Source organism: Zingiber officinale, chromosome 9B (genome assembly GCF_018446385.1).
Source record: "Zingiber officinale cultivar Zhangliang chromosome 9B, Zo_v1.1, whole genome shotgun sequence".
Classification (NCBI taxonomy): Eukaryota; Viridiplantae; Streptophyta; class Magnoliopsida; order Zingiberales; family Zingiberaceae; genus Zingiber; species Zingiber officinale.
In genome coordinates this window covers 14,485,895-14,512,981 of record NC_056003.1, presented here as the reverse complement: position 1 = coordinate 14,512,981, position 27,087 = coordinate 14,485,895, and the positions used below count along the sequence as shown (strand labels likewise).

Below are 27,087 nucleotides of genomic sequence, written 5' to 3'. Positions count from 1 at the left end.
CATACGAACTTTAACAAATTATCAGGTTTTACTGGCCCAACTAGACTTCCTGCCAGATATCAGGTCCTCTCTAACTTATCTGGACTTCCTGCCAGTTATCATATCCTCATGACCTAATTGGACTTCATGCCAGCTATCTAGCCCTCTTTGATCCAATTGACTTCAGTCTGGTGTATGGTTCTCTAGATTTGTCGAGTTGGTTCGTCTACACACTTATTTAACCACGTTAGAAAACATATGATCTAACCTTAACCTTTGTCATTGATACTAAACTGTAAACCAATAATTAATGATCATGTCGTTGCAAGGTTCACACTCCAATACCAACTTAAATTACGTCCCTACTGTAATTTTAATAGTATAGGTATAGCAAAAGACACGGATCGTTTCCCAGAGAAATTGCGATGGAAGCTAACTCTAAGATGAATTATTCAGGTTGGTTGAAATTTTTACCTTACAAATTGATATGCTCCTATACTTGGAAGACACGTAAGTCCACAGCTAATTAACAACTAGCAGACTACTTAAAGAAATGAATCTATTACTGATTTAAAGAAATAAAATCTGTCAACGAACATTTCCAACACACAAACAGCTAAGTTCAAACGAAACTAATTAAGCCAAACTTAATGCAAACAAAACAATACCATAAATCTGATATAGGAGAAACTGATGAAGTAGCACTAGATGCAAACAAGAAAATAATAAAACAGAAATGACCAATTCCACCAGAATATGCTCGGAGATGAAGAAAACATCGTAGCAAGAGTCCGTCGGGGTCTCAATTGAAACTCTGAAGGCGGATGATAAGAGTGAGGTGTGTCAGAATCCTGAATCTAGAAACCCAGTTGCAATCCGAGCTCAGCCAGATCTGGTTAAACTCGAATATATGACGTTGGACGCAGAACTCCTCGAATCCGTAGGAGGAGGTGAATGATGGTGGAGTGAAGGACGCTTGCCGGTATGCCTTGATGAGGTGGTTCTTCCTTGAATCCGAGGAAGACGGTGGTGTGGAGGAGATGGAAGCGGCTGCTAGGGCTTCTGGTGTCGAAAAAGGTGCTCTATTAGTTGTTGTTGCAAGGTTTAATACCACCTTCCCAGTAACACATCTGACCACACACAAAACATGAGGCTTAAGCTGCATCCATCCATCCGTTGGTTACTTGTGTGACCAAACATCCCTCCACTTAATCCTTAGCTTCCTACATCATTCAATAACACCAAATTAGTACTAATACCATTAATTTAGCAGATATTTGCAACCAAGTAATAAACCAACCATATTTATGAAACCTGCCAAATACTTGCAAATATTCGCACGAACTAATTAAAACACCTAAAAGAATGATAAACATTTAATCACAAAATACGAGTTATCAATTCCCCCACACTTACTCTTGCACGTCTCGTGCAAGTAATCAAAATTCAACAGGTAACCAAATTCATTGCCCCAAACAACTTCTCCTAACATCAAGAAGAATTATCAAAGACTGCTGTTTGAATCGTCAACCCCTCGAAACTGCAACATTCATGACCCAGTTTTTTACATCGGCTAACAAGTATAGCACTTTCAATAGATCTTGATAGCCTAGAATTGATGAATCCTCACCAAAGGTATAGAGTTGTGGATGCTCTCTGTCACACAATTATCATCAATATCATCAAAGTGGATCTCACTCCAAGCCACTCATAATATCCAACTACCATAGGCTTGCTCATATCTTAATCTCCATCACTATGACATACCAGCGCATTGTTGGTGAAGGCCTTCCAGGAAATTTTTAATGGAACACAAGCAGAAATTTGGAACAGAAGCAGAAAGAACAAGAGGAAACAGAGCAGAAAGAACAAGAGGAAACAGAGCAGAAAGAACCCAAAGCTACCAGCATGCTATCAAAATGAGCTCACTGCAAATTTTTTTTTTTTTTTTTTCAAACACAATCCCTCTTCTCTCAGCCAACTACAAAATGGTTTGTAGTAGTCAATAAGAAAAACTCAAAAGAACACGTACATGACATTTTTTTTTCATATTTCGAACTTTTTTCAACATTTTGCAATTTTTTTTTTTTTTTAACATTTCGCAGTTACTGTCAAGTCATTTCGCAGTTACTGTCAAGTCCTGCATTTTGAAACAACCTCAGGGTGCTAAGCAAACACTGGTTGCAATCACCCTCTAAAATAAATCTAGCACTCACAGAAATTTGGTGTGCTTAAAATAACTAAAACATGTCTAACACACAAGCATCCTCCATTTCCCTCCCCCACACCTGAACTAGACCGTCTCGGTCAACAACATAATGTGATAGCAATTGGTAGCATCCAAGTTCAAAAAGGGAGCGGAACAAACCAAGCGTAGAAGGTGGAAGTAGAAAGACGCAACAATTACATAAAGGAGACACGGAAGGATCGAACAAAACAAAACAAAAGAATGCACAACCAACAAGAGCAGATGGAAGGAAACCCCAGCTAAGCACCAATGGTCACGGGATTTCGAAAAGAGCAAAGCAAATTCTGGAGTTAAATACCAAGAGCGACACACACAAGAAAATAGCAGGCTAAATTCCTCACTAGGTAAAAAAAAACACATCATCCCAAGCCAACAAAATCATATCCAACACCATCCCCCAACCACATGCAATAAACAAAATCAATCAGGTAAACAGATCACAAAGGAGCAACTATCAACGACACAGCCTTTGAAAAAAAATTAAAGGGAAAGGAGAACCATTTGAGGCATGAATTTAGTTTCCAGAAACTGAGAACAACAACCACCAAGTAACTTAACTAATGTAACTGCTAAATAATTAAAATGAACCATCTAATGAAACTGCTAGAAAATTGAAACTGGACAAAAAATTATTGAATAAAAACAACAACTTCCCTCAAAATTGATACTCGGCATCAATCAAAGACGCAGCTTCCATCATTGAATCTTTATCTAACTCCTGAAATAACTTGACTCTGTGCCCATTTACTTTAAATACACGCCCCGTAGTAGGATCCTGCAAATCTAGAACACCATAGGGCAACACATTAGCAATAATGAATGGACCTTCCCATCGCGATTTCAATTTACCTGGCATCCATTTAAGCTTTGAATTATACAACAACACTCTATCCCCAGATTTGAAATTTTTCCTCAATATATGCTGGTCATGGAAGGCCTTAGATCTTTCCTTGTAAATACAGGAACTTTCATATGCTTCCAGTCGAAGTTCTTCGAGTTCCTGTAACTGCAGTTTTCTCCCAATTCCAGCCTCTTCCAGATTCATATTGCAGGATTTAACCGCCCAGTATGTCTTGTGCTCTATTTCCACAGGCAAGTGGCAGTACTTTCCATAGACAATTCTGTATGGTGACATACCGATTGGTGTTTTGAATGCTGTCCGATAGGCCCATAACGCATCACTTAATCTTCTGCTCCAGTCTTTTCTGTCGGGTCTTACTGTTTTTTCCAGAATCAGTTTGATTTCCCTGTTAGAAATTTCGGCCTGCCCGTTAGTTTGAGGATGATAAGGGGTCGACACCTTATGAATTACGCCATAGCTGCTTAGCAGGGCTTTCATATGTCTATTGCAGAAATGTGATCCCTGATCACTGATAATTGCCCTAGGTATCCCAAACCTACAAAATATGTTATTCCTAACAAAATTCACAACAACAGCAGCATCATTAGTTTTGGTAGCAATTGCCTCTACCCATTTAGAAACGTAATCAACAGCGAGCAATATATAAATAAAACCAAAAGAATTAGGAAAAGGTCCCATAAAATCAATGCCCTATACGTCAAAGATCTCCAAAAAATAGTATAGGCTGCTGAGGCATTTCATGTCGCTGACCTATGGTACCTATTCGCTGACAACGTTCACAATTCTTTAAAAATCTAGATGCATCCTTAAATAGTGTGGGCCAGTATAAACCTGCATCTAAGACTTTCTTAGCTGTGCGCTGCGGCCCAAAATGGCCTCCACATGCAAGTGAGTGACAAAAAGATAATACAGAGTCAAATTCATTATCTGGAACACACCTCCTAATCACTTGATCACTACAAAATTTCCATAAATATGGGTCATCCCATACATAGTATTTGGAATCACTTTTCAATTTGTCACGTTGAGTTCTAGAATAATGCGTAGGGAAAACACTTGCAACCAAATAATTTACCAAGTCAGCATACCATGGTTCCTTACCTTGAATCTGCAAAAGTTGCTGGTCAGGGAAGCAATCAGCAATTGGACATGGACTTAAATTCCCTTCAATCCTACTCAAGTGATCTGCTACAGAATTTTCCTTTCCACTCCTGTCGCGTATCTCTATATCAAATTCCTGCAGTAGGAGTATCCACCGAATCAACCTTGGTTTTGCCGATGGCTTCATTAAAAGGTACCTAATAGCTGCATGATCTGAAAAAATAATCACGTGAGAGCATAATAAGTAAGATCGAAATTAATCTAGTGCAAACACAATAGATAACAATTCTTTCTCGGTTGTAGTGTAGTTAGACTACGCTGAATCTAAAGTTCTGGAAGCATAATAAATGACGTGAGGCACTCCTCTAACCCGCTGAGCTAAAACTGCTCCCACTGCAAAGTTCGACGCATCACACATCACTTCAAACGGAAGTGTCCAGTCCGGCTGTCTAATAATTGGAACAGAAGTAAGAGCCTTCTTAATTCTATCAAATGCATCTCTGCAATTCTGGTCAAAATTAAACTCCACTTCTTTCTGCAGCAATTGAGTCAGTGGCAACGTGATCTTGCTGAAATTCTGTATGAACCGTCTGTAAAATCCTGCATGTCCAAGAAATGATCGCACATCCCGTACGCATACGGGGCAAGGTAAAGATAATATCACATTAACTTTTGCAGGATCTACTTGTATTCCAGCATTTGAAACTATATGACCCAAGACTATACCCTTCTCAACCATGAAGTGACATTTCTCAAAGTTCAACACAAGGTTAGTTTCTATACACCTAAGTAACACCTGAGCCAAATTATCCAAACATGAATCAAAAGATGAACCATAAATAGTGAAGTCATCCATAAATATTTCCATACAATGTTCGAGGTAATCGGAAAAAATACTAATCATGCACCGTTGAAAAGTACCTGGAGCATTACATAGTCCGAATGGCATTCGTCGATATGCAAAAGTTCCGAAAGGGCACGTAAAAGTCGTCTTTTCTTGGTCCTCTGGAGCCATCGGAATTTGGAAATAACCAGTAAAACCATCCAAGAAACAATAACGTGACCTTCCTGCTAACCTTTCCAACATTTGGTCGATAAATGGTAGAGGAAAGTGATCTTTTCTTGTGGCTTGATTGAGCTTGCGATAATCTATGCAGACTCTCCATGAATTTTGCACTCGGGTAGGTATCAATTCATTTTCCTTGTTTGCCACCATGGTGAGGCTGGATTTCTTCGGTACCACCTGCACCGGACTGACCCACTGACTGTCTGAAATGGGATATATGATTCCTGCTCGCAGCAACTTAGTCACTTCAGCCTTGACTACCTCTAGCATAAGTGGGTTAAGACGGCGTTGTGGCTATCTTATTGGCTTAGCATCAGCCTCCAGAAATATCCGATGTTTGCATATGACCGGACTAATACCTGGTATATCTGCAAGCGTCCAACCAATAGCTCTCCGATGCTGTCGTAATAGATCCAAAAGCTTGCTTTCTTGATTCGGATCTAGATTCTTCGAAATGATTACTGGCAACTGATTCCCAGCTTCCAAATAAGCATATTTGAGATGATCTGGTAAGGGCTTCAACTCCAATTTTGATTCCTGTTCCACTACTGAATCTGACTTTTCTGAATACAACTCTGCCATGAATTCTACAGTAGCTCCATTTTCCAGACTGTAGTCATTGCCATTATCCTCTAGATCGGAGGATATTTCATCTACTGCACAGCTGGTCTCTTTAAAAATGTTCGTTAATTCTGCTGCAGCATCACCTAGCATCTCAAAATCCAGCTCATCAAATACATCAATGCTCAGGAGTGAATGATCCTCTGATGGATATTTCATTGCATCTAGAATATTGAATTGTACGATTGTATCGCCAAACTCCATGGTAAGTGTCCCGGCATGTACATCAATTTTAGTCCTAGCAGTTTTTAGAAACGGTCTTCCAAGAATTAATGGTGCTTGTCCCGGAGAGACATTCCCCTCCATATCCAAAATATAAAAATCTGCTGGAAAAATTAAATCTTTTACCTTCACCAAGACATCTTCTATCACCCCAACAGGATGAACTAAACTACGGTTGGCCAACTGAATAACTATTCCAGTTGTCTGTAAAGGTCCAATGCAAAGTGCTTCAAAAATAGACTTTGGCATAACATTAACTGAGGCTCCTAGATCCAACATTGCATCTCCAAAGTTACTATCTCCAATAACACAAGGTATCGTAAAGATTCCTGGATCCTTGCATTTCTGTGGCATCGTCTGAATTAGTGCTGAAACATTCTTACCCATGCTGACTAGCTCGCTGCCCTTTAGTTTTCTCTTATGAACACACAGGTCTTTCAAAAACTTTGCATACTTCGGAATGTGCTTAATGACTTTTAGTAATGGAATATTCACTTCTACTTTGCTGAAGGTATCCACTAACTCTCGTAGTTCCTCTGCCTTCCGATCATCCTTTTTCCCAATTTCTACAGATCTCTGCAGAAAAGGTAAGTGCCCAGATTGTTCAGTTTCTTGCTCCAAACTTACTAAATTCGTAAATGGTGCTAATGGTATGAGCTCTGCTTCCCCAGTGGATTTCCCACTTCGAAGTGTAATAGCACTGACATTTCCTTTTGGGTTTGGCACTATTTGTGATGGTAATTGGCCCGATCCCTGTGACTGCAGTTGAGTGATACTTGTCGCCATCTGCCCAATTTGTCTCTCTAAGTTCTGCTGATTACTTGTCATTAACTGCATCTGTTGTATAAGCTCTTCCAGCTTTTGTGTGGTGAGTTCTGGTTTGGGCAATTGAAGTTGTGATGGACGGTAAGGGAGTTGAGGAAGTGATGGACACACTGCTGGCCTCTGGGATGAAGAAGATAGTTGCTGATATGGCTGCTGCTGATATGGCTGCTAATAATATGACTGCTGCTGATATGGATTCCCATATTTCAAATTAGGGTGATCTCTCCATCCGGGATTATATGTAGTAGAAAAAGGATCGTATGGCTGTTTATTCCCAGATGGCTGTTGGTAAAATTGAGATCGGGGCTGAAAGTTATTTGCTGCTGCCACGTGGTCGGAAACAAAAGAAACTCCCTCTTGCTGCAACAAAGGGCAAATGTCAGTAGTGTGAGATGAACAAAAACAAAGTCCACAAATCATTGCTGTTGGCACTGCCTGGGTTGTGGGCTGCTGTGAATGGCTAAGTGCCAACTGCCTGAATGCTGAAGTCATCTCCTGTAACAAGCTATTCTTAATATCTTGAGCATCTAACTTAGTTAACTGGGCTCCATTTACTCCCTTAGTAGATGCTTGTCGATTCCCAAACTGTTGGGCATTGGCTGCCATAGTAGAAATGATCTCTCTTGCCTCTGCAGGTGTTTTATTCACCAACGCTCCCCCACTTGCTGCATCGATCATACATCTATCCATGGGCAGGAGTCCCTCATAGAAATACTGTATGAGCAAATGATCACTGATTTGATGATGGAGACAGCTAGAACATAACTTTTCAAAACGTTCCCAATACTCATACAATGTCTCCCCAGAAAGTTGCTGGACACTACAGATTGCTCGCCTAATAGCTCCTGCTCGTGAAGCAGGAAAGAATTTTTCCAAAAATGATCTTTTCATATCCACCCAACATGTAATCGTACCGGGAGTTCTAGAGTACAACCAATCCTTCGCTGCTCCTGCTAACGAAAATGGAAAAGCTCTCAGATAAATATCTTCCTCCCCAATACCGTGGGGTTTCATGGTAGAGCAGACTGCATGAAATTCCTGAAGGTGCCTAGAAGGGTCTTCACCAGATAATCCATTAAATTTAGGAAGGAGATGAATGAGCCCTGAACGTAGTTCAAAATCCACCTCTAACTCTGGATATTGAATGCACAATGAGTTCCAAGAGACATCTGGTGCAGCCAACTCCCTAAGTGTTTGTTTGTTCTCCATGTTAAATTCGGTCACTGGGAAGCTACTTGTTGAAGTTGTTTTTGCTCTCTTCTGATTTCTCAACAAAATATGAAATGTCCTATCAATTTCTGAATCAAAATCTAGTAGTTCACTGGTAGATGATCTGGTCATACATTTAGCTGCTGTTTCACCAAGTCAATAAATTCAACAACCAAAAAATTGCACAGAATATATTGCAAATCTAAAAATTAACCAACACCGTAATTTCCCCGGCAACGGCGCCAAAAATTGATACTAAACTGTAAACCAATAATTAATGATCATGTCGTTGCAAGGTTCACACTCCAATACCAACTTAAATTCCGTCCCTACTGTAATTTTAATAGTATAGGTATAGCAAAAGACACGGATCGTTTCCCAGAGAAATTGCGATGGAAGCTAACTCTAAGATGAATTATTCAGGTTGGTTGAAATTTTTACCTTACAAATTGATATGCTCCTATACTTGGAAGACACGTAAGTCCACAGCTAATTAACAACTAGCAGACTACTTAAAGAAATGAATCTATTACTGATTTAAAGAAATAAAATCTGTCAACGAACATTTCCAACACACAAACAGCAAATTCAAACGAAACTAAGTAAGCCAAACTTAATGCAAACAAAACAATACCATAAATCTGATATAGGAGAAACTGATGAAGTAGCACTAGATGCAAACAAGAAAATAATAAAACAGAAATGACCAATTCCACCAGAATATGCCCGGAGATGAAGAAAACATCGTAGCAAGAGTCCGTCGGGGTCTCAATTGAAACTCCGAAGGCGGATGATAAGAGTGAGGTGTGTCAGAATCCTGAATCTAGAAACCCAGTTGCAATCCGAGCTCAGCCAGATCTGGTTAAACTCGAATATATGACGTCGGACGCAGAACTCCTCCTCGAATCCGTAGGAGGAGGTGAATGATGGTGGAGTGAAGGACGCTTGCCGGTATGCCTTGATGAGGTGGTTCTTCCTTGAATCCGAGGAAGACGGTGGTGTGGAGGAGATGGAAGCGGCTGCTAGGGCTTCTGGTGTCGAAAAAGGTGCTTTATTAGTTGTTGTTGCAAGGTTTAATACCACCTTCCCAGCAACACATCTGACCACACACAAAACATGAGGCTTAAGCTGCATCCATCCATCCGTTGGTTACTTGTGTGACCAAACATCCCTCCACTTAATCCTTAGCTTCCTACATCATTCAATAACACCAAATTAGTACTAATACCATTAATTTAGCAGATATTTGCAACCAAGTAATAAACCAACCATATTTATGAAACCTGCCAAATACTTGCAAATATTCGCACGAACTAATTAAAACACCTAAAAGAATGATAAACATTTAATCACAAAATACGAGTTATCAGTCATATATTAAAATTTAAATTGATTATTAGTGCAAATTACACCAGCAGGTTATGATGATTATGTTGTTTGATTCGATAGATGAGTCAATCGGTTCGGAAGTTGGTTTAGCAATAGATGTAGTCGATGGGGTAGAAGGTTATAGTCATCGAGCTCCTCATTAGCCCCAGCTTATAGGTTTATTGCTCTTCCAGTGCGACAACTATCCAAATCATTTGACTCTTCTTCTCACATGTTATCAGTGTTAGGATCTTCGGATGGCTAGAGAGGGGGGGTGTGAATAGCCTCCACTAAAAACTCAATCAATTCCTCACAAAAGCTTGTTAGCATAGCGGAAATAAACAAAAATAAAACTGATGCAAGGAAAGAAGCACAACCCACAGCTTACACAAGTATGTACGAGGTTCGGGGATAACTTGTCCCTACTCCTCGGCGTGTCCGTAAGGTGGACGATCCCTTGATCGTTCGGTAGATCACACCCCGGACAAATTCTGGCTAAATGTTTCTCCTTCTCGGTGGAGTAACCTCTCCACAAAGATCACAAAATAGATTTGAAAGTAAAGCACAATGACTTACAACTTACAGAGTTCAGTGGCTAAAGGATTGAACAGATGAACTTACAGCCACGAAGCAAGAATGCACGCAAAGAAAGAAGGAATCAGCCAAGAGCTCAACAACACACAGCCTCTTGCTTGATCGAACGAGAGCTTTTTTAGAACCTTAGCAAACCTCTCTTCTTCCTTCTTCTTATTCTGCTTTCTCACTGTCCCGAATCACTGTCACCTGTGTCGAATCACTGCAACCAACCCAGGCGTCGCCAATTACTCTTCCTTCTCATCTGGTTCTCTGAACTCACACCAATACCATCCATGGTCTTCACTGGTGTCTCTGAGCTCGAACCAATGAGCAAGAGTCCAACTGATCGCGGCCAGTGAACGTTGAAGCTCGAATTGCATCACTTGCAGTGAAATACAGCATAAAGGCCACTTGTTCTTATTCTTCTGATGGAGCTTCATTTGAAATTAACCAATGGCACGATACCTGCAACCTGCAACTTAGAAATCTCACAGCAGATGATTTGATCAGGTGAATCAGAAGTGAATCAGAAATATCAGAGAAGCAGCAGAAACAAACGACATGTTGTGGATCGGTCAATAGACCGATCCATAGCGCTCTAGACCGATCAGGACTCATCCTGATCGGTCTGGGAATGGTCTGATCGGTCTATGGACCGATCAGCCTATGGGTGGATCGGTCCACAGACCGATCCCCCCTCTCGCTTTGAGTCCCAGCGACTTCTGATCGCTTCTTTCTGATCGGTCTGTAGACCGATCAGATAACTCACAGAATCCTTCTGTGAGGTTACTGATCGGTCCACAGACCGATCAGATAACCCACAGAATCCTTCTGTGAGGTTACTGATCGGTCCACAGACCGATCAGATAACCCACAGAGACTTTCTGTGAGTTCACTGATCGGTCCGGAGACCGATTAGGTAACCAATGTGTCACTGGATCGGTCTGCCGACCGATCCAGACAACCAGAGTTTCACTGGATCGGTCAACAGACCGATCCAATGTCCTTGTGTTAGTTTTAGAGCCTCCCAGCCCTAAACCCTAACGTTTTCCGTCCGGAGAACGAGCTGCCGAGCCCTCTCCGACTTCGTCCGATCCGGAGAACGAGCTACTGAGCCCTCTCTGACCTAGTCTGGAGAACGAGCTGCCGAGCCCTCTCCGACTTCGTCCGATCCAGAGAACGAGCTACCGAGCCCTCTCTGACCTAGTCCGGAGAACGAGCTGCCGAGCCCTCTCCGACTTCGTCCGGTCCAGAGAACGAGCTACCGAGCCCTCTCTGACCTAGTCCAGAGAACGAGCTGCCGAGCCCTCTCCGACTTCGTCCGGTCCAGAGAACGAGCTACCGAGCCCTCCCTGACCTAGTCAAAGCTACCGAGCTACGAGCTACCGAGCTACCGATCTACCTTGATCATTAATCAGTCTGAGTTTAATTAATATCTGATACAAACTTAAATCAGTGTCAACATCAAAACAACAGCCAGGTCAGACTGTATCAACAATCAGTGGCATAGTTGGAATTTGCAATCAGGGGGGCGGCGAATTCAAGCTAACCATGACACGCTGTTGAGGTTGCGTCCGACCTCGCCACCTCGCTGCAAGGTCGTAACTAAGGAAAGACCTCACTGTGAGGTCGTGGCCAAAGCGAGACCTCGTTGTGAGGCTGCCGCCTGTTGGACCTCGTGATTATTTTGATGTGATCAACCAAGTTAGTTAGGTCCTGCTTATATTTGTTCTCTGTGTCTAAGTGTGCAGGAACTTAGGAGCATAGAAAGTCGAGCGGAAGACGCAACTAGCGAGAAGGACGGCACGGGAAGAGAGCCGAGGGGCTCGGTGCGTCCGAAGGATGAGAGAGCTGCGGAAGAGTACACCGGTGGGGGAGAAGAACGTGTGTGACGTTCGAGGGACGTAAAGTCGGGACGGAAGCCTACTCGAGGAAAAGGCCGAAAATTGGGTTCGGGTGAGCCCTATTTCAGTTGGTCGCAATCACCCAATCAATCGGAGCTTCGGAAGGAGAAAGGAAGCCAAAAGGAGCTGAAGAAGCTAGCCAGAGGCACTTCAAACCCAGTCCGAGGCGCCTCCAAGGCCATTTGAGGTGCCTCAGACCCAGTAAAACTTGCCGTTTGCAATCGGATAAAGTTTTATTCGGTCAAACTACTTGGAGGCGCCTTGGACTTTATTGGAGGCGCCTTGGACCTTCGAGTAGGATTTCCAGGAGCTATTTAAAGGCCCCTAGAGCTAGGAAATATTCATTCATTCAAGCAATCAACTTTGTAATCAATTCCTAGCAACTAGTGAGCGATCTAAATGTAAAAAGGCTTCTCCGCCTACAGTGAAGGAGATTTTGCTAGTGGAGCTGTTCAACCGCCTTGGATTAACAACCGTCTTGATTGTAACCAAGTTAATTTCTGGTCTCCCTTTTCTTTTCTGTTATTTCATTATTTTTATAGTTGCTATTATTTTAAGTTGAAAGTCTAGAGGAGGGTATACTTTTATTTTCAGGCAATTCACCCCCTCTCTTGCCAGCCCCGCTGCGCCAACAAGTGGTATCAGAGCTCGACCGCATCAGAAGGACTAACCGCCAACTGAAGCACAAAGATCAAGACGATGGTCGGAGCTAACATTCATCCCCCGAAGTTCAACGGAGACTTCGCTACATGGAAGTGAAAAATGGAGGTATTTTTTAAAACTGAATTTGATATACTTTTAATAATGAAGTATGGATATGCAGCGCCAAAAGACAAAGAAGAATGCAACTGGACGAAGAAGGAGCAGGCTGATTGCATGGCCTATTTTTAATTAAAATAATTATACTTTCATGTGTAGGGATGACACTTTCTTCTTCTTCTTCGCTTGACCTGAAAATAGAAACTTCTCCTTCTTCTTGATCCGGTGTCAGCGACGGTTGCTCCTCCTCAATCCTAGAGGTGGAGACTTCTTCATCTTCATCTTGTACATGGAACAAAGATTATGCTCCCTCATTGCCCTATTCGTTGCATTCTGTTGAAGATGAAGCTTCTTAGACCTCTTCTTCGGAAGTTGAGCATCTCTCAACTTCGAAGTCCTCTTCCTCTTGGTCATGATCCAATGAGTCGCTCTCTTTGGATTCTTCTTGATTTGGTAGAGTGGAGGGGACTTCATGAATCTTTGCCAATTTGCTCCAAAGCTCCTTGGCATCCTTGAATTCTCCAACTTGACCAAAATATTGCTTGGCAATAAATCGACCAATAGCTTGGTCACTTTGTCATTTGCCTCGCTCCTTTGAATTTGTTCTTGGCTCCACTTGCTCCTCTTGAGAGTTTTGCCCTTTGAACTTGTTGGAGCTTCAAAGCCTTCCATTAGAGAAAACCATTGCTCTATCTCCATCATCAAGAAATTTTTGATTCTTGATTTTCAAGAATCGAAGCTCATAATTGTGAATGGTGGAGACACCCTTGTGTTGAAACCAAGTCCATCTTGGAATTCCATTTAAAGTTGAGTTTTTGTTGAAGTCTTCGACTTTATGGATTTTACTCCGACTTCTTCACCCTCTAGCTTCTTTACCCCTTTCCCGCGATGATTTCGGTGAAGAGCAACTTTGCTCTGATACCACTTATTAGGGTCGAAATGTGTTATGGGGAGGGGGGGTGAATAGCTTGGCGTGCTTGATTGCTTGCTTCGTTGTTGTTGATAGGCAGCGGAATAAGACTACGAAGCACTCTGCAATGCTAACACGAGGATTTACTTGGTATCCACCTCAAGAAGAGGTGACTAATCTAAGGATCCACACACGACACACACACTTCACTATAAAAACACTCCTTTACGGTAACTATCGAAAGCGGAGAAACCTTGTACAAACTCATAATACAACAAGAAGGAAAGACAAACTTATACAATACAAATCTTACAAGATTTACAAAACCCTAGCTTGCTTCTTCTTTCTTGAATACACCTCTTGACTTGCTTGGAAGTGCACCAACACTTCTCTCTAAGCCTCCAAGATCTGGTGTGTACCAATGAGCTCTGTGGAGAAACGACCGTGAAGATTAGGGAAGAAGCGCTCGAAGAAGTGCGGAGGAAATCGCTCGCAACTGCTTTAAACCTGCGCAACGGTCGGATCTCAATCGATTGAATGACTCTTAATTGATTGGGGAGGCTTTGAATCAATTGGTTGATCGATTCAAAGCGCCTCTGTGCTCTCTAGGAATGCCTGAATCAATCGACCAATCGATCTAGCATTTCTCGTGTCTGTGCACAAGAAATCTCGTCTCCAATCAATCGGTCGATCGATTGGAGGTGCCCAATCGATCGGCTGATCGATTGGGAGCACTTCTGTGCGCGCGATATAAGTTTCCAATTGGTTGGCCGATCCAATCGATTGGGCCACTGCTTGTCGCAGCACATCCCCAATTGATCAGCTGATCGATTGAACTCATGTTCAATCGATCAGTTGATTGATTGGTTACCCTTTGACTTGCTTAAACCAAGTCTAGGGCCCCCAATTCCAATATCTAGTCAACCGTGATATGTTAGAACATTATGTCTAGCATCTGGTCAACTTTGATCTGCTAGGGCTTCTTCACCAAGTGTCTGGTCAATCCCTTTGACCCACTTGGACTTTTCTCCTCATGCCAAATGTTTGGTTAACCTTGACCCATTTGGATTTCCTTGTGTCAAGTATCCGGTCAATTCTTTGACCTACTTGGACTTCTCAATACCAAGTATCTGGTCAACCTTGACACACTTGGATTTCCACGTGCTTTGCTTCACTCACCAGGTCTTTCCATTTGCCTAGTTTCACTCACTAGGACTTCCCATCTGCTTGGCTTCACTCACTAGGTCTTTCCATCTGCCTAGCTTCACTCACTAGGACTTCCCATCTGCCTGGCTTCACTCACCGGGTCTTTTCATCTGTCCGGCTTCACTCACTAGGACTTTCACCTGCCTGACTTCACTACCAGGACTTTCCAACTGCCTAGCTTCACTCACTAGGTCTTTCACCTGACTTCACTTACGAAGATTTCCCATCTGCCTAACCTCCAGTTAGGACTTTCTCAGTCAAGTATCCAGTCAACTCTTTGACCTACTTGACTTTTCTTCATACCTACCTGGTCAACCTTGACCAGAGGGGAATTGTACCTGCAATCTCCCTAATCAGATGATTGCACCTGCAATCTCCACGTATTATCAAACATTGAAACCCAAACATCTAGACTCATGCTTGAGCCAACTCAAGCCTAGTCAACCTGGTCAACCTGACTCAGGGGATATTGCACCAACAACGACGACGACAGCGTTGGCAGCAAATGACAGCGGTGTTGGTAATAGTGGCGTGCAACGATAGCAACGTAGACAACAACAATATCAATGTGTGGTGAAGAATTTTGAGAGTAAAATTAGGATTAGAGAAAGAATAATAAGGAGATTAGAGGAAGAATGACCACGAGAGAGGGAAAAGAAGAGGGGATTAGGAAGCAACAATAAACATGGGAGGGGAGGGAAAAAAGTATGGGCAATGAGAGAGAAAAACATCAAGAGAAAAAGGGTTGGAGGAAAAAATGTTCGGATTCTTGTTTTAATTAAATATTTTATAAAAAAAATTAAAATTTTTACAATTTATAATTAAATTGTTTTTAAAAAAACCACTATATTAAATTTTTTCCCCCAAATATTATCGGAGCGGTCGCTCCTCCTCAGCTCATGTAGTTACGCCCCTGTATTGCATGTCGTTATGAATCGTATCTCGACTTCCACTTCTGGTTTGGTGGAGCTCCGGAAGGGGGACATGAGTCTCATCACGTCGCACACTAAGCGTTTCTCGTCCCTAACTCAATTAGCTGAAAATGATATTATAATAATATTGGGTGTAGCGAGCATTTTTAATATTCTTTCAATATCAACACAAAAATATCATCAATACTTAGTAATAGTTATAAGCAAAGCGGATGCAAATGGTTGGAACTATTACTATAGTTAAATTTTCAATATTAAAACCTTCTCACCTAATTAATATTAGCAATTTATCTAATATGATATATTGAAATAAATAATATTCCACCGAGTAGGTGTTATCATTGTTCCTTCTGTCCAGCAAAATTAAATACTATTTTAACTATAGTAAATAATATTCATATATATTTTAAAATTATAACAAGACACGTGTCATCTTGAATAGTTTTTTTTTAAGTAATCCTTCGAACCGATTAATCATTAAGATGGCCGACTCAATTTTACATAATTTTTTTTATTACCATCAATATAAATTTAAAAGTGGGAATAACTTATAATGAATTATCTTTTGACAAGAGAAAATTAATCATAAGCCCTGACTTGGAATCGACCGTCGAGGCTTTATTAACTATAGAAGCACTTTGTCATTGTACTGTAAATGATTAACTATACTAGGTAACATTATATTTAGGTGATTAATTTCTTTCTATGAAAATTTTTCATCGATCACTAGGATAAATCGGAAAACGCTCGTAGCAGACAACCTAATAAGACGAATCTGTCATACCCACAAATCAAATTAACAATTTATATCCATGAACCTCTTAGCTACACAATGATGTTGTAATAACGAGCCCAGTATCCAATCTCTCAAGGAACTAATAGTAGGATGGTAATCTTAGAATCGTATGTTATTCCTATTTTTGAAATTTTAATATAGAAATGGGGGTTTTAGCTTTGAATCTAAATCTAACAAATAAAAAGCACAACAACTAAGAAACTAATCTAATGCATACATGAAATCTCCTAGGTGCCAACAATCAATCAACAACACATTGTCACCCTACGTTATAATTAAACCATTAACACACTTAAACTAAAAATGAAATACAAGACAATTAAATATGATCTAAAGTACAATTTAAACCCTAATTTAAAACTTAATCACTTAACAATTAACCAAGCTCAAACAAAACTTAAAGTAAATTGCATCAATGAAATTATAACTACTAAACATGCATTAAACTTCAACAAGACAAAGAAATGCTAGATTACTTGATAAAAATATAACTAACATCAAAAGAAATTTGTTCTAGTTATAAAATAGAAACAAAGTAAAATAAAATGATAACCGTTCCAATCTCATAACCAATCTAACTAGAAACAAAGTAAAATAAAATGATAACCGTTCCAATCTCACAACCAATCTAACCAAACATCACACTCTTGCCGTCACACAAGAGGTCGGAGATGAGAACGCCCAACTCCAGTCATTAGTGAAGAACCTCAGTAACAATTCAGTTCCAAGATTGTTCAGCAACACCGGCGGAACGCCTCCGACAAGCTAGAAACAACCCGAAACCTATAAATGGCCGAAAATCTGGATTTCTGCAACCAGGAAACTCTGAATCTGGAATGAAGCTATGAATTGTGGATGATCGTCGGATGGAGCTCAGTAACACCGAAGGAACGACGCCTAGTGTTGCTGATGGGAAGAGGAGTCACAGATCGGAGGAACACTGCCAAATCTGAGCCGGAACAGAGAATCACATAAACTAGTTTTCCATAAGAGAGAACGCTCGCCGGCGGCTCCAGATGATCGGAATCTTGGTCCAGTATCTGCCTTGAAGCTCTCCACTAAAGACGTCGCCTGAGAAGATGATCGGAACTAGAATTGGGGTCGAAATCGCCGAGCTCGCGCCGCGAACAACACTGTGGAGATTGACAAAGGAAACTATTGTAGCTTCTTGATTTAAATCAGATCTCAAATCTGTGATGGACGGCTGTGGGTGATTTGGATCTTGATCAACGTTGGAAAGTCACTCAAAATCTGATCCGAAGGTATTGAGCTTGATCAAGCATTTGGATCTACTCTTCCTTAGGTCAGATGGACCATATCTACAATGGATGGTTCAGATCTCTTTTATTCTTGATGAACGGTCCATAATGCTCTAAAGCTTGATCTTCTCGTTTAAACTCTGATTCGAACACAAATTCGGTTCGAATAAATTCAAATCCAAGATCTTTTGATGCATACAAAATAAGAATCAAATATTAGCATCAAATAACACAAAATAAGATAATTTGTAATTAAGTCCAAGAATACATACAATGTACGAAATATGATGCAAATATATGTTTCATCTATAAATATAACATCAAACCATGCATGTATGAATAAAAATAATACAGTAAAATCATAGTTATCACAGGAGCCCAGTATCTTTTAGTTGTGCGTCCCATTTGAAGGAAAAATTTCTACAAATTCGTCATAACTAAGGCTCGAACCGCGAATACTTAGATGATAATCTAAATATTTTATCATTGTAGCATAGCCCCGAAGGCACTTTTGCAATGTACCTCGAAGCACATATCATTTTAATTTTTTTAATAATCCAGATATCTAATTCTATAAATCATTACAAGGTCTTATGGGTAGACCTCTTCTCAATTGCATCCATTAATTGTGATTTGTGATGGTAATTGATACTTTATGACAATATTTACAAAGATGGATTGGTAGTTGAGCCCAAGGTAATATCATTTTGCATTGAAAATAAAATGATAAATCATGGTAACATCAAGCTTAGGCATTGATATAATCCCATAAAAATTTTTCATCGATCATCAGGATAAATCAAAAAGTACTCGCAGCAGGCGGCGTAGAAGTCCAACATCTTATAATTACATGTTACATTTAAAAAAATCTTTACAAATGTATCATATAATATGATCAAACTATAAATATTTAGATAATAACTTGACCTCTTCCATTGCATCGTAAGCACGAGGGATTGAGATTATAGATGATGATCGATAGAACCATGAACAAATATAACAACATCATCGTGTATTTTTTAAATTTATTCCATTGGTCGGTGAATTAGAAAAGAGATATATTTATTATTAAAAAATTATATTAGATTATTATTTTATTAAAATAAAAGTTTCTAAAGTTTTTATTAGTATGATTAATTTTTATTGACTCAAACAATACAATCCATTTATAATAATATATTAATATGACACAATCGGAATAGTCAACCTGGGTAGATATGTATCTTTGTCTCCTTAATTTTAATTAAAATCTACGTTGACCTTTAATTATTTGTTAATATATAATAGATTAAGCAATGATATATCTTATGTAATAATTAAATAGTGATAAACTAATTAATAAATATAGAGTTGACTTTTAGTGAAAAAATTATGTGCCTTTTAATTTAATAACAACATCGGGGCATATTATCAGATTATCACCTTACTTAATATTTTTTTTTGTTTTAAAATTAACCAACATAGCCATTTAAAATAAATTAAGGAATATGTTAATTTTATTATATAAGAATTAGAAAAATGTAATTTTTTTATTTTTTTAAAATCAATTAACATATTGATTTTTCACATTTTTTATTGTCAGCATAAAAAATATTTTAAATATTCATTAAAAAATCTAAATTAATATAAGCATGATCAATTAACGTATATTCATAGTTTTTTCATTAAAATTTTCAATTATTAATATTTATTAAAAATATTAAAGTCCATATTAAATCTAACAATTAATTTAAAAATAATAAAAGGAAAAAATACTTCTATATTTCTCTCTTTAATCACAACTTTTATTACACCGTCCATTATTCAATTTAGCCACAAAAAAAAAGTATATGAAAAAAAAAGCCAGCATCACCGAATAATTAAACCCACCTTAATCTTTTTCTTTTAAGTTATAGAAGTTATTCGCTTAGAATTAATGCCATATTTAATGCAATTTATTAGTGCCACTAAATTATTCCTTCAATTGTCTATATTTCTTTTTCTTGTTTTTTTGTCCACTTTTATAGTAATATGAAAGGGACTTTCAAACTAATTATTCATTAACACATATTATAGTTAAATTAAATTGTTATTTTATATATAAGAATCAAAATTTATTTAATTTGAATCAATTTTATTTTTTTGTAAATAAATTTTAGAATAAAATTTTTTCTTTTTTCTTAATAAAATTAATTAATTATTATGTTTTTTATTTAAAATAATAATAAAAATAAAATAAAACAACATGTTCATCCACTGATTATTCATTTACCATTTTATTTATTTATTTTTGTTTTATTTATTTGTAGCTTCTTCGTCTGTTTCGATCGTCTCCGAACCAAACCCTTTCGTCGTAATCTCTTTCTCTCTTTCCTCGTCGTCGCACATTTGTGCAGCAATCTCCAAGCGCTAGAAGGACCAATAGCGCGATAGATCTGGAAGATCTCGTTGGTCGATTACGCGCGGTCGCCGTTCGGCATTGTTTTTGAGGTATTTTGCCTTTTTGCCAATCGTAGTTTCTGCTTCTCTGTGATTTTTTTCTTATTCTTTCTTGTGCGAGGATGCCTTTTCTGGTCGATTTCTTTGCTCCCGTGTCAGAAAAATTTGTACTTTCGTATATTGTGCAATCTCGGGTTGGATTGCTGCTGTATGCCGTACCGGTAGTTCGGAAATCGTAATGAAAATTGAAGCTACTTAGATGCTTGAAGAATGACCCCTCTGTCTCACATTAGGGCTTTTTCAGGCATAGGATTGAGTCTATTTACTGATGTATGGCTTTCTACTAACAGCTTTTTGACTGAATACCGTCTTTTGATGCACACTTGCTCGAGAAACTGTTTTTTTTTTTTTCAAAAGAAAAAAATTTGTGTTAGAATTACTACTGGATTAGTCAAATTTCAGCTCGTCGTCTTTGGTATGAGACCCTTCAATAAGCGGATCCTTTTATTGCTCTCTGCCTTTTCAGTGTTCAGATGATCAAATTCGTTTGGTGAGCAGCTTTTTTGAGTTCGAAAAATAATAAATTCATATATTTTCCACAAGGCTGAACAAGCTAAAATTTAGTTCCACTCATCTACATAAGTTGCATTTTAAAAGTCTCTGCTGTATTGCACCTTTCAGAATATAGGCCCACTTTTGAAGCATTGTATTAGATGTTTGTCTGCATACATGGACTAAATTTGAGTGGCATGATCTCGGCATGGCCGTTTTATCAATTATTAAGTTATCTGGAGAAGCCATGAGTTCTGTTTCAGTAGAAAAAGCATGAGCGGACCTTATGGCAACATTTACATGAAATCTTCAATGAAAAATTCCCAAGTAGAGTTTTCTGGATTTAAAAGTGTGAAAAATATTAGGCTAGAAGATAAAAAGGGATGATCTAGCTATTGCTCAAAAGTGTGTTCTGGTATGGCTGTTGGAACCCCAATCAGAAGATTATGCAAACTAATTTCCACACTGAACAGGTCAATTTAAGATATGGTCATTCACTATGTCTGGTAAACTATCTTAAAGAACCGATAATTGACGTGTACAGGTCTATCCAGTATGCTTGGATACTGATATTCAACCTTTGCACCAAGGTTTTCATTAGAGAATCATGCTATGACAATCTAAGGAAATTAATAGTATTGATTTGTGTCTGACCTTTTTTAGCATTGTGCCCGAGTGCTACCATGTAACTCAAACAAAGGATTGGTTGCTCAAATTTTTAGGTGCATAAATATTTAAAAGGTTGTAGATTATAGGATTAATTTCATAGGGAACACCACATAGTTATTTTATGAATGCCGTTTCAAATAGATAAGTCAGTTCACTAAAGCTTAGCTATATTTGGTAAACATAAGCGTGAAACTATGATTAAATTCTCATGTCCTTTAGAAAGTGAAAACTTTTAGTGAGTTATTCCACTTGATGTGCACGAAAAAGGCTCTCTATTGTGATGACACATTTGATTAGCGGTTCTATTAAAAGATTTTAAATCTCATTATTTATCGTCTTTTGTAATTTAAGATTTTTTTTCTTTCCATGAACTAAAGTGAGGTACATTTCTCACTGCAAGGTTTCATAACTCCTCTTGGCAATGGAGTCCTACAGGTACCAGGCTGAGATCCTTGTTAAAGATTACTTGCTAGCAGATCCATTCATCCCATATACCTCTCTACTTTGTGGCATTTTTATGTGTAAAATGGTATGTCCCATCTCAATTTTATATTTATTAAATATTATTGACTGGGTAATTTCAATGCAATTATTTGAGATAACTTGCAGGGAATGAGAAAAGTAAAATAAAATAATGATATATGTATTATGTGTTTCTAACATAAAAGATATACAACCAAATGGTATGGTGAACTAGAATACATGATCTTAATAAAGAGGTGAATTTCTAGTAGTCTACTGGTATCTATTAATGACTTGCCATATTGACTATGGAATATTTTTCAGAAAGAAAAATGGTAAGAAATTGAATTTAAAAGTTCTATTTTGGTTGAAGTCTTGAATATTGACACCAAGAGTTGTTTCAGATTAAAGTACAACAACATTTCAGGAAATAAGAAGTTTGTATGAATGATTGAATAAGAACTGAGAAAATCAACATTTGGTTTTTCATTTTGCCAATATTTGCCTGGTGTCTGATGAAATTAAGAAAATGTGATCACTTCTTTTGTAAGTAAAGAAACTACGATTTGATGAAAATTACCAAAGCCAGAATCAGGATCTCATGTTATATCATTGGGGAAAATTTATCAGAAGCATACCTAAATTCATGAATTCATGTAGACACAGAAGATGAGCTGACTGATTTCCACATCTAAACTTTCCTTATAGAGAAAACTTCAAAATGATGTGAATATAGGATGTGAATGAAGATAGAATAATGGTTACACTGGGAACCTCTATAGGATTTTATTTTATTTTGGCCCATTAGAAAAATAAGATAAATATTAAAGTTCAACATATTAATGCCCATGTCAAATGAGACACATAATGTCAATTGATATGTGTAGGCTCATTTATTTGATAGTTTCCCAACATCTTTTTCCATTCACTTAATGTGCATATTTTTTTTTGGGCAACATTATATATCTGTAGTCTATATATAAGTGTAATTACTGAGATGGTTTAGTATGAGTGTGTTATTTGAGAGTCAATCAATTTGATGACCAATCGAATAGACTCTATTCTTCTCTTCTTTTTTCCCCTTCTTCTCACTGTAAATTTTCAATTGCCAAAAGTGTATGAATTTTTTGTAGTTGATTTCTTGTCCAGGAAATTATAATTCCTGCAAGAACTTGTTTTTTATTCGAAAAATAAAAAGAGAGGATGTAAGCCATACAGGATCTTTTGAGAATAAGAAATCTGAAAAGTTTTTCCAATCATCTGCTTATACATCAGTAGCCTGCTAGTTAGTTTGTTCATTCCATAGACTACCAAGCGTTATGAGCTAGCCTGTAGTTTGGGTGGCATTTTTTATTCTTGTTAAATTTCACTCTAGCAACTTTGCCATTTCTTCTGGATTTAAGATAGACACAAAGATATAAGATGTTATAGATCTTACAAACTTTTTTGTCCATTATAACTTTATAAAACAGAAGCAAGTATCCAAGTACAACTAATATTAAAATGATGATCGATTAGAACTTCAACTTAGTGGGAATTGTCTTTATTTGAAAAACTTAATGCACTTTTACCATCCTTTTAATATTCCTGGGTATGTCACCCCATATCACTGGCCAATCAGAACAGGAAACGTGTCCCCTTTTTCCTTACTGAGGCAGGTAGACCTACAGAAGCTTGCTACCTGCTGCTTGACCATGTCACTGATATGTGGCAACCCAACGATAGCTGAAACTAGAAGATGTGTCAGCTTCTAACAATGTGAACACAGATCCCTATAAATACCACATATTAAGCAAGAACGCGAGGGAAAACTTCAATCTCAAACTACGGATTACAGTAATTACAATGACTCACCTTGGGTTATAGTGACTCCATTTGGGTTAAGGGAGCTGCACTCTTTGACCTTTTCTTGGCTGGAGCTTATCCACTTGTCCAAGGGAAACAGTTCTGACGAGCTGTTTCCAATTGGACCAAGACCTTGGACTGGCCACAGTTTGACTGGCCCACCAAAGCCATTAAGAACTTGCTAGGGACTTGACTCATTGTGAAGTCCTACATCGATTTATTCCTCTGACTTGACCCACCCTGTATAAGACCTGCTCTAGCTGTTTCACCGGAAGGTTCTTGTAGCTGTTAAAAACCAGCCTCAACAATGCCAAAGCTTAAGGTTCAATTGATTTTAGATAAAATTGAATGTTTGAAATGTTGGGCTAAAATGGTAAACTTTGAGGCTTGTTGTTGCTTTAGTTCATTCATGCATATTCATGGAATGTAAAGATAATGGAAGAGCTTTCTAAAAGTTTTGGATGTAAGTTGGAGGAAGAACTTCTGAAAATTGTTTTAAAGATCTATTGTATCCTCTACACCTCATCCTCCTTTATGTCTGATGTAGCAGCCTTTGGGTATCTTTTTTGGCATGTATTGTAAGTGTACCTATGGTAATATAACTAAAGTATGACTATGATATTATTATCTTATTAATATCTTGGTTCCTTTGCTTCATGTATGATTAACATTGTTTCTTTGTTATTGGTTGATGTTTCATGAGGCATAACAGTGGAATTCGATCATCTATTATTTTCTTATACTCTTGTGTTTTTCCTCAGGCTTATGATTCTTCCCAGTTGATAAGTTCGGTTTACTTCAAGGGCTTTGCCTCCCTTACAAAGATCCAACGGATTGAATGGAACAACAGGTGAGATATCATATACTTGCATACATCTTCCTCTAGATTTCAGTTTTAATTTGAACCACTTTTGCAGGGGAATGTCCAGTGCCCATGCCATTTTTATTACATCGATGTCATTATATTTAGTATTCTTCTCAGATCTGTTTTCTGACCGTGCTGAGGGCCTAATTACATTCCGAAGTTCAAATCTTTCCACTTTTACATTGGGGGTGAAATCTGAGCACATTCACATAGATTACCACCTATTTTTCTTCTGTCAATTTGACTGTATGACCCATATCTTTAACAGGTTTCAGTTGGGTACTTCATCACTGATCTTGCCATGCTATTCTGGCTTTATCCTTCTCTCGGTGGAATGGAATATGTAATTAGTTAATTACTTACTTGAAACTTCATTATTTTTGCATCTTCATTTAAGCTCTAAACACTCTTCTTCTGGACTACTCAAAACAAAATCTGATAAGCAGTCTGCTGGTCTATCTGGGGAATAATATGTATGGAATATAATTGAGATCTTTATCCCAATTTTTTAGGTTCTCCATCACTCGCTATCTATAATTGCGATATCTTACTCAGCATTGTTTGGGGAGGGGCAGCTATACACTTTTATGGTCCTCATATCTGAGACCACCACTCCTGGGATAAATTTACGATGGTATGGTTGCAGATGTTATTTAAGTACTTCAACAACTGATACGAATAAAATGTTAAATTATTGACTTCTTTTTTCTCATCTCCTGCAGGTTCCTTGATACTGTAGGAATGAAAAGATCGAGTGCATATGTCCTTAATGGTGTTGCTATGTTCTTCGCATGGCTTGTAAGCTGTCTGTTAATTTTCTTTTATATAAACATTAAGATAATCTAGAATCATATTCATACCTCTTGAAAACATGGCTAGATTGTGATTTCAGATGTTTCTCAACTTCATCAAAGTTTTTTCGTGATGAGTAAGTATCCTTTAAATTATTGAGTTCACTCTCAATCATTGAACAAAAGAACTTGCTCAATGACAAAACTTGACAAGTATACAGTAGTATCTTTTTGAGTTGGGAGAATATAAGCACTTTTCATCTTCGCACTAAGTTGGCATTCCTCTTTAGCTTTTCTTTATGAATGGTGTCAGGGGTTTCCTAAAACTTGTTCTTAATTTTCTTGTGCACAAAATATGCTTTTCTTAGGGGAGAAAAAAGAGTATGGCTCTTTAAGCCTGCTCCCCCATCATTTCATCTCTTATGATGAAACTCAACCCTTTTTTGTTTTACAATCAAAGTATAACCTGAACATTCTTGATTGCAGGTTGCAAGAATCTTGTTGTTCATCTACTTGTTCTACCATGTTTACCTGCACTATGATCAGGTATGCTAATACCAATTCATCGCGTCATCATCGTAAACACAATATTTTATCGACATTCGTTCCTCATCTATAACAGGTTGAGCAGATGCACACAATTGGTTACACCCTAGCTTTTCTGGTCCCCATTTCATTGTTTATCATGAATATGATTTGGTTTGGAAAGATTTTGCGAGGACTGAAGAAAACATTAGCTAAGCGGCAGTGAAAGAGGAACTCCAGTACTCTACATACAACACGCAGAAGATCTTCGCATATTCGAGGGTAACTCCTATATTTTCTCGAGCAAATACAAAATGTGTAGGCAGCCCCTATTGACGGATACAATCTAAGCAAGATAGTCGAAGGTGTAGGAAGGATGTTTATCTTTTCAAGATCACCTCAATTAGCACATAAGATTGATGTATTGGCGCACGCCCGAATTGCACCTTGTTTGTAACCAGGAGATATCTACAAGAATGCGCTACTTTCTTGCGAGTTCTTATTCATGTAGAGCTTCTCTAGGGTGAAGTCTTCATGTTTTCTTTCTTATATGAACATATAACAAGAACTAGCTATAGCCTATATGAAGTCTTCTTCTTTTGTCAAGAGAAAATAAAATATAAAAAAATACTTTTGATATTATATATAGGATATTCTTTTAATGATAATAAAAATAAAGTGTAATTATTTTATTTTTATCAGGGATAAAATATATCTCGAGAATTATTTTTGGACAAAATTGTGATTATGAGAATAAATACAGAGACACATGTTTCCAGAACAAGTTAGAAAGTAAGCGAAGAACGGCACCAGGAATAATGCCATAAAAGTGGATTGACACCCGTCCCATTATCGAGCTTGTCATCATACGTCATTACTGATGGGACCACGTTTAAATTGAATGGAAAATTTACATTGAGAATCTTTTGAGCATTTCAAGGAAGCACTATCTTGATTAAAAAAACAAGCATCCTACTTCTTTTTATTTCTACAAGGCTTTAATCCTGTCGTCCATTAAATGAAAAGTTAGAGATATAAATATTCTCCTGACCGATGTCGTTCCATCCTATAAAATAGATGATATCAATATCGAGTTAGGAAAGTAATTTTCACCATT

General features: G+C 38.2%; 4 protein-coding genes across 5 annotated transcripts; 1 reads left to right on the top strand and 3 right to left on the bottom strand.

The window, feature by feature from the left end:
- Positions 1–781: 781 nt before the first annotated feature.
- Positions 782–4,929, bottom strand: LOC122022830. Its single transcript, XM_042580945.1, is given in 5 exon segments — positions 782–1,109; positions 2,896–3,803; positions 3,805–3,873; positions 4,000–4,144; positions 4,508–4,929. Coding segments are annotated over 5 exon segments (1,872 nt in total).
- Positions 4,930–5,550: 621 nt separating this feature from the next.
- LOC122022829 lies at positions 5,551–6,885 on the bottom strand. Its single transcript, XM_042580943.1, has one exon. It carries the CDS (start codon positions 6,883–6,885, stop codon positions 5,551–5,553), a length of 1,335 nt encoding a protein of 444 aa, XP_042436877.1.
- A 207-nt stretch (positions 6,886–7,092) lies between these two features.
- LOC122022828 lies at positions 7,093–8,265 on the bottom strand. Its single transcript, XM_042580942.1, has one exon. It carries the CDS (start codon positions 8,263–8,265, stop codon positions 7,093–7,095), a length of 1,173 nt encoding a protein of 390 aa, XP_042436876.1.
- An 11,862-nt stretch (positions 8,266–20,127) lies between these two features.
- LOC122024631 (TLC domain-containing protein 4-B-like) lies at positions 20,128–26,476 on the top strand. Of its 2 annotated transcripts, none has more exons than XM_042583286.1 (9): positions 20,128–20,312; positions 21,918–22,011; positions 24,551–24,639; positions 24,707–24,842; positions 24,923–24,997; positions 25,167–25,288; positions 25,377–25,452; positions 25,932–25,991; positions 26,068–26,476. In XM_042583286.1, exons 2-9 carry the CDS (start codon positions 22,000–22,002, stop codon positions 26,194–26,196), a joined length of 699 nt encoding a protein of 232 aa, XP_042439220.1. In that variant the 5' UTR covers positions 20,128–20,312; positions 21,918–21,999; the 3' UTR covers positions 26,197–26,476. The 2 variants fall into 2 exon arrangements, with proteins under 2 accessions (XP_042439220.1, XP_042439219.1); XM_042583285.1 differs by having other exon boundaries at positions 21,883–22,011.
- Positions 26,477–27,087: the final 611 nt, after the last annotated feature.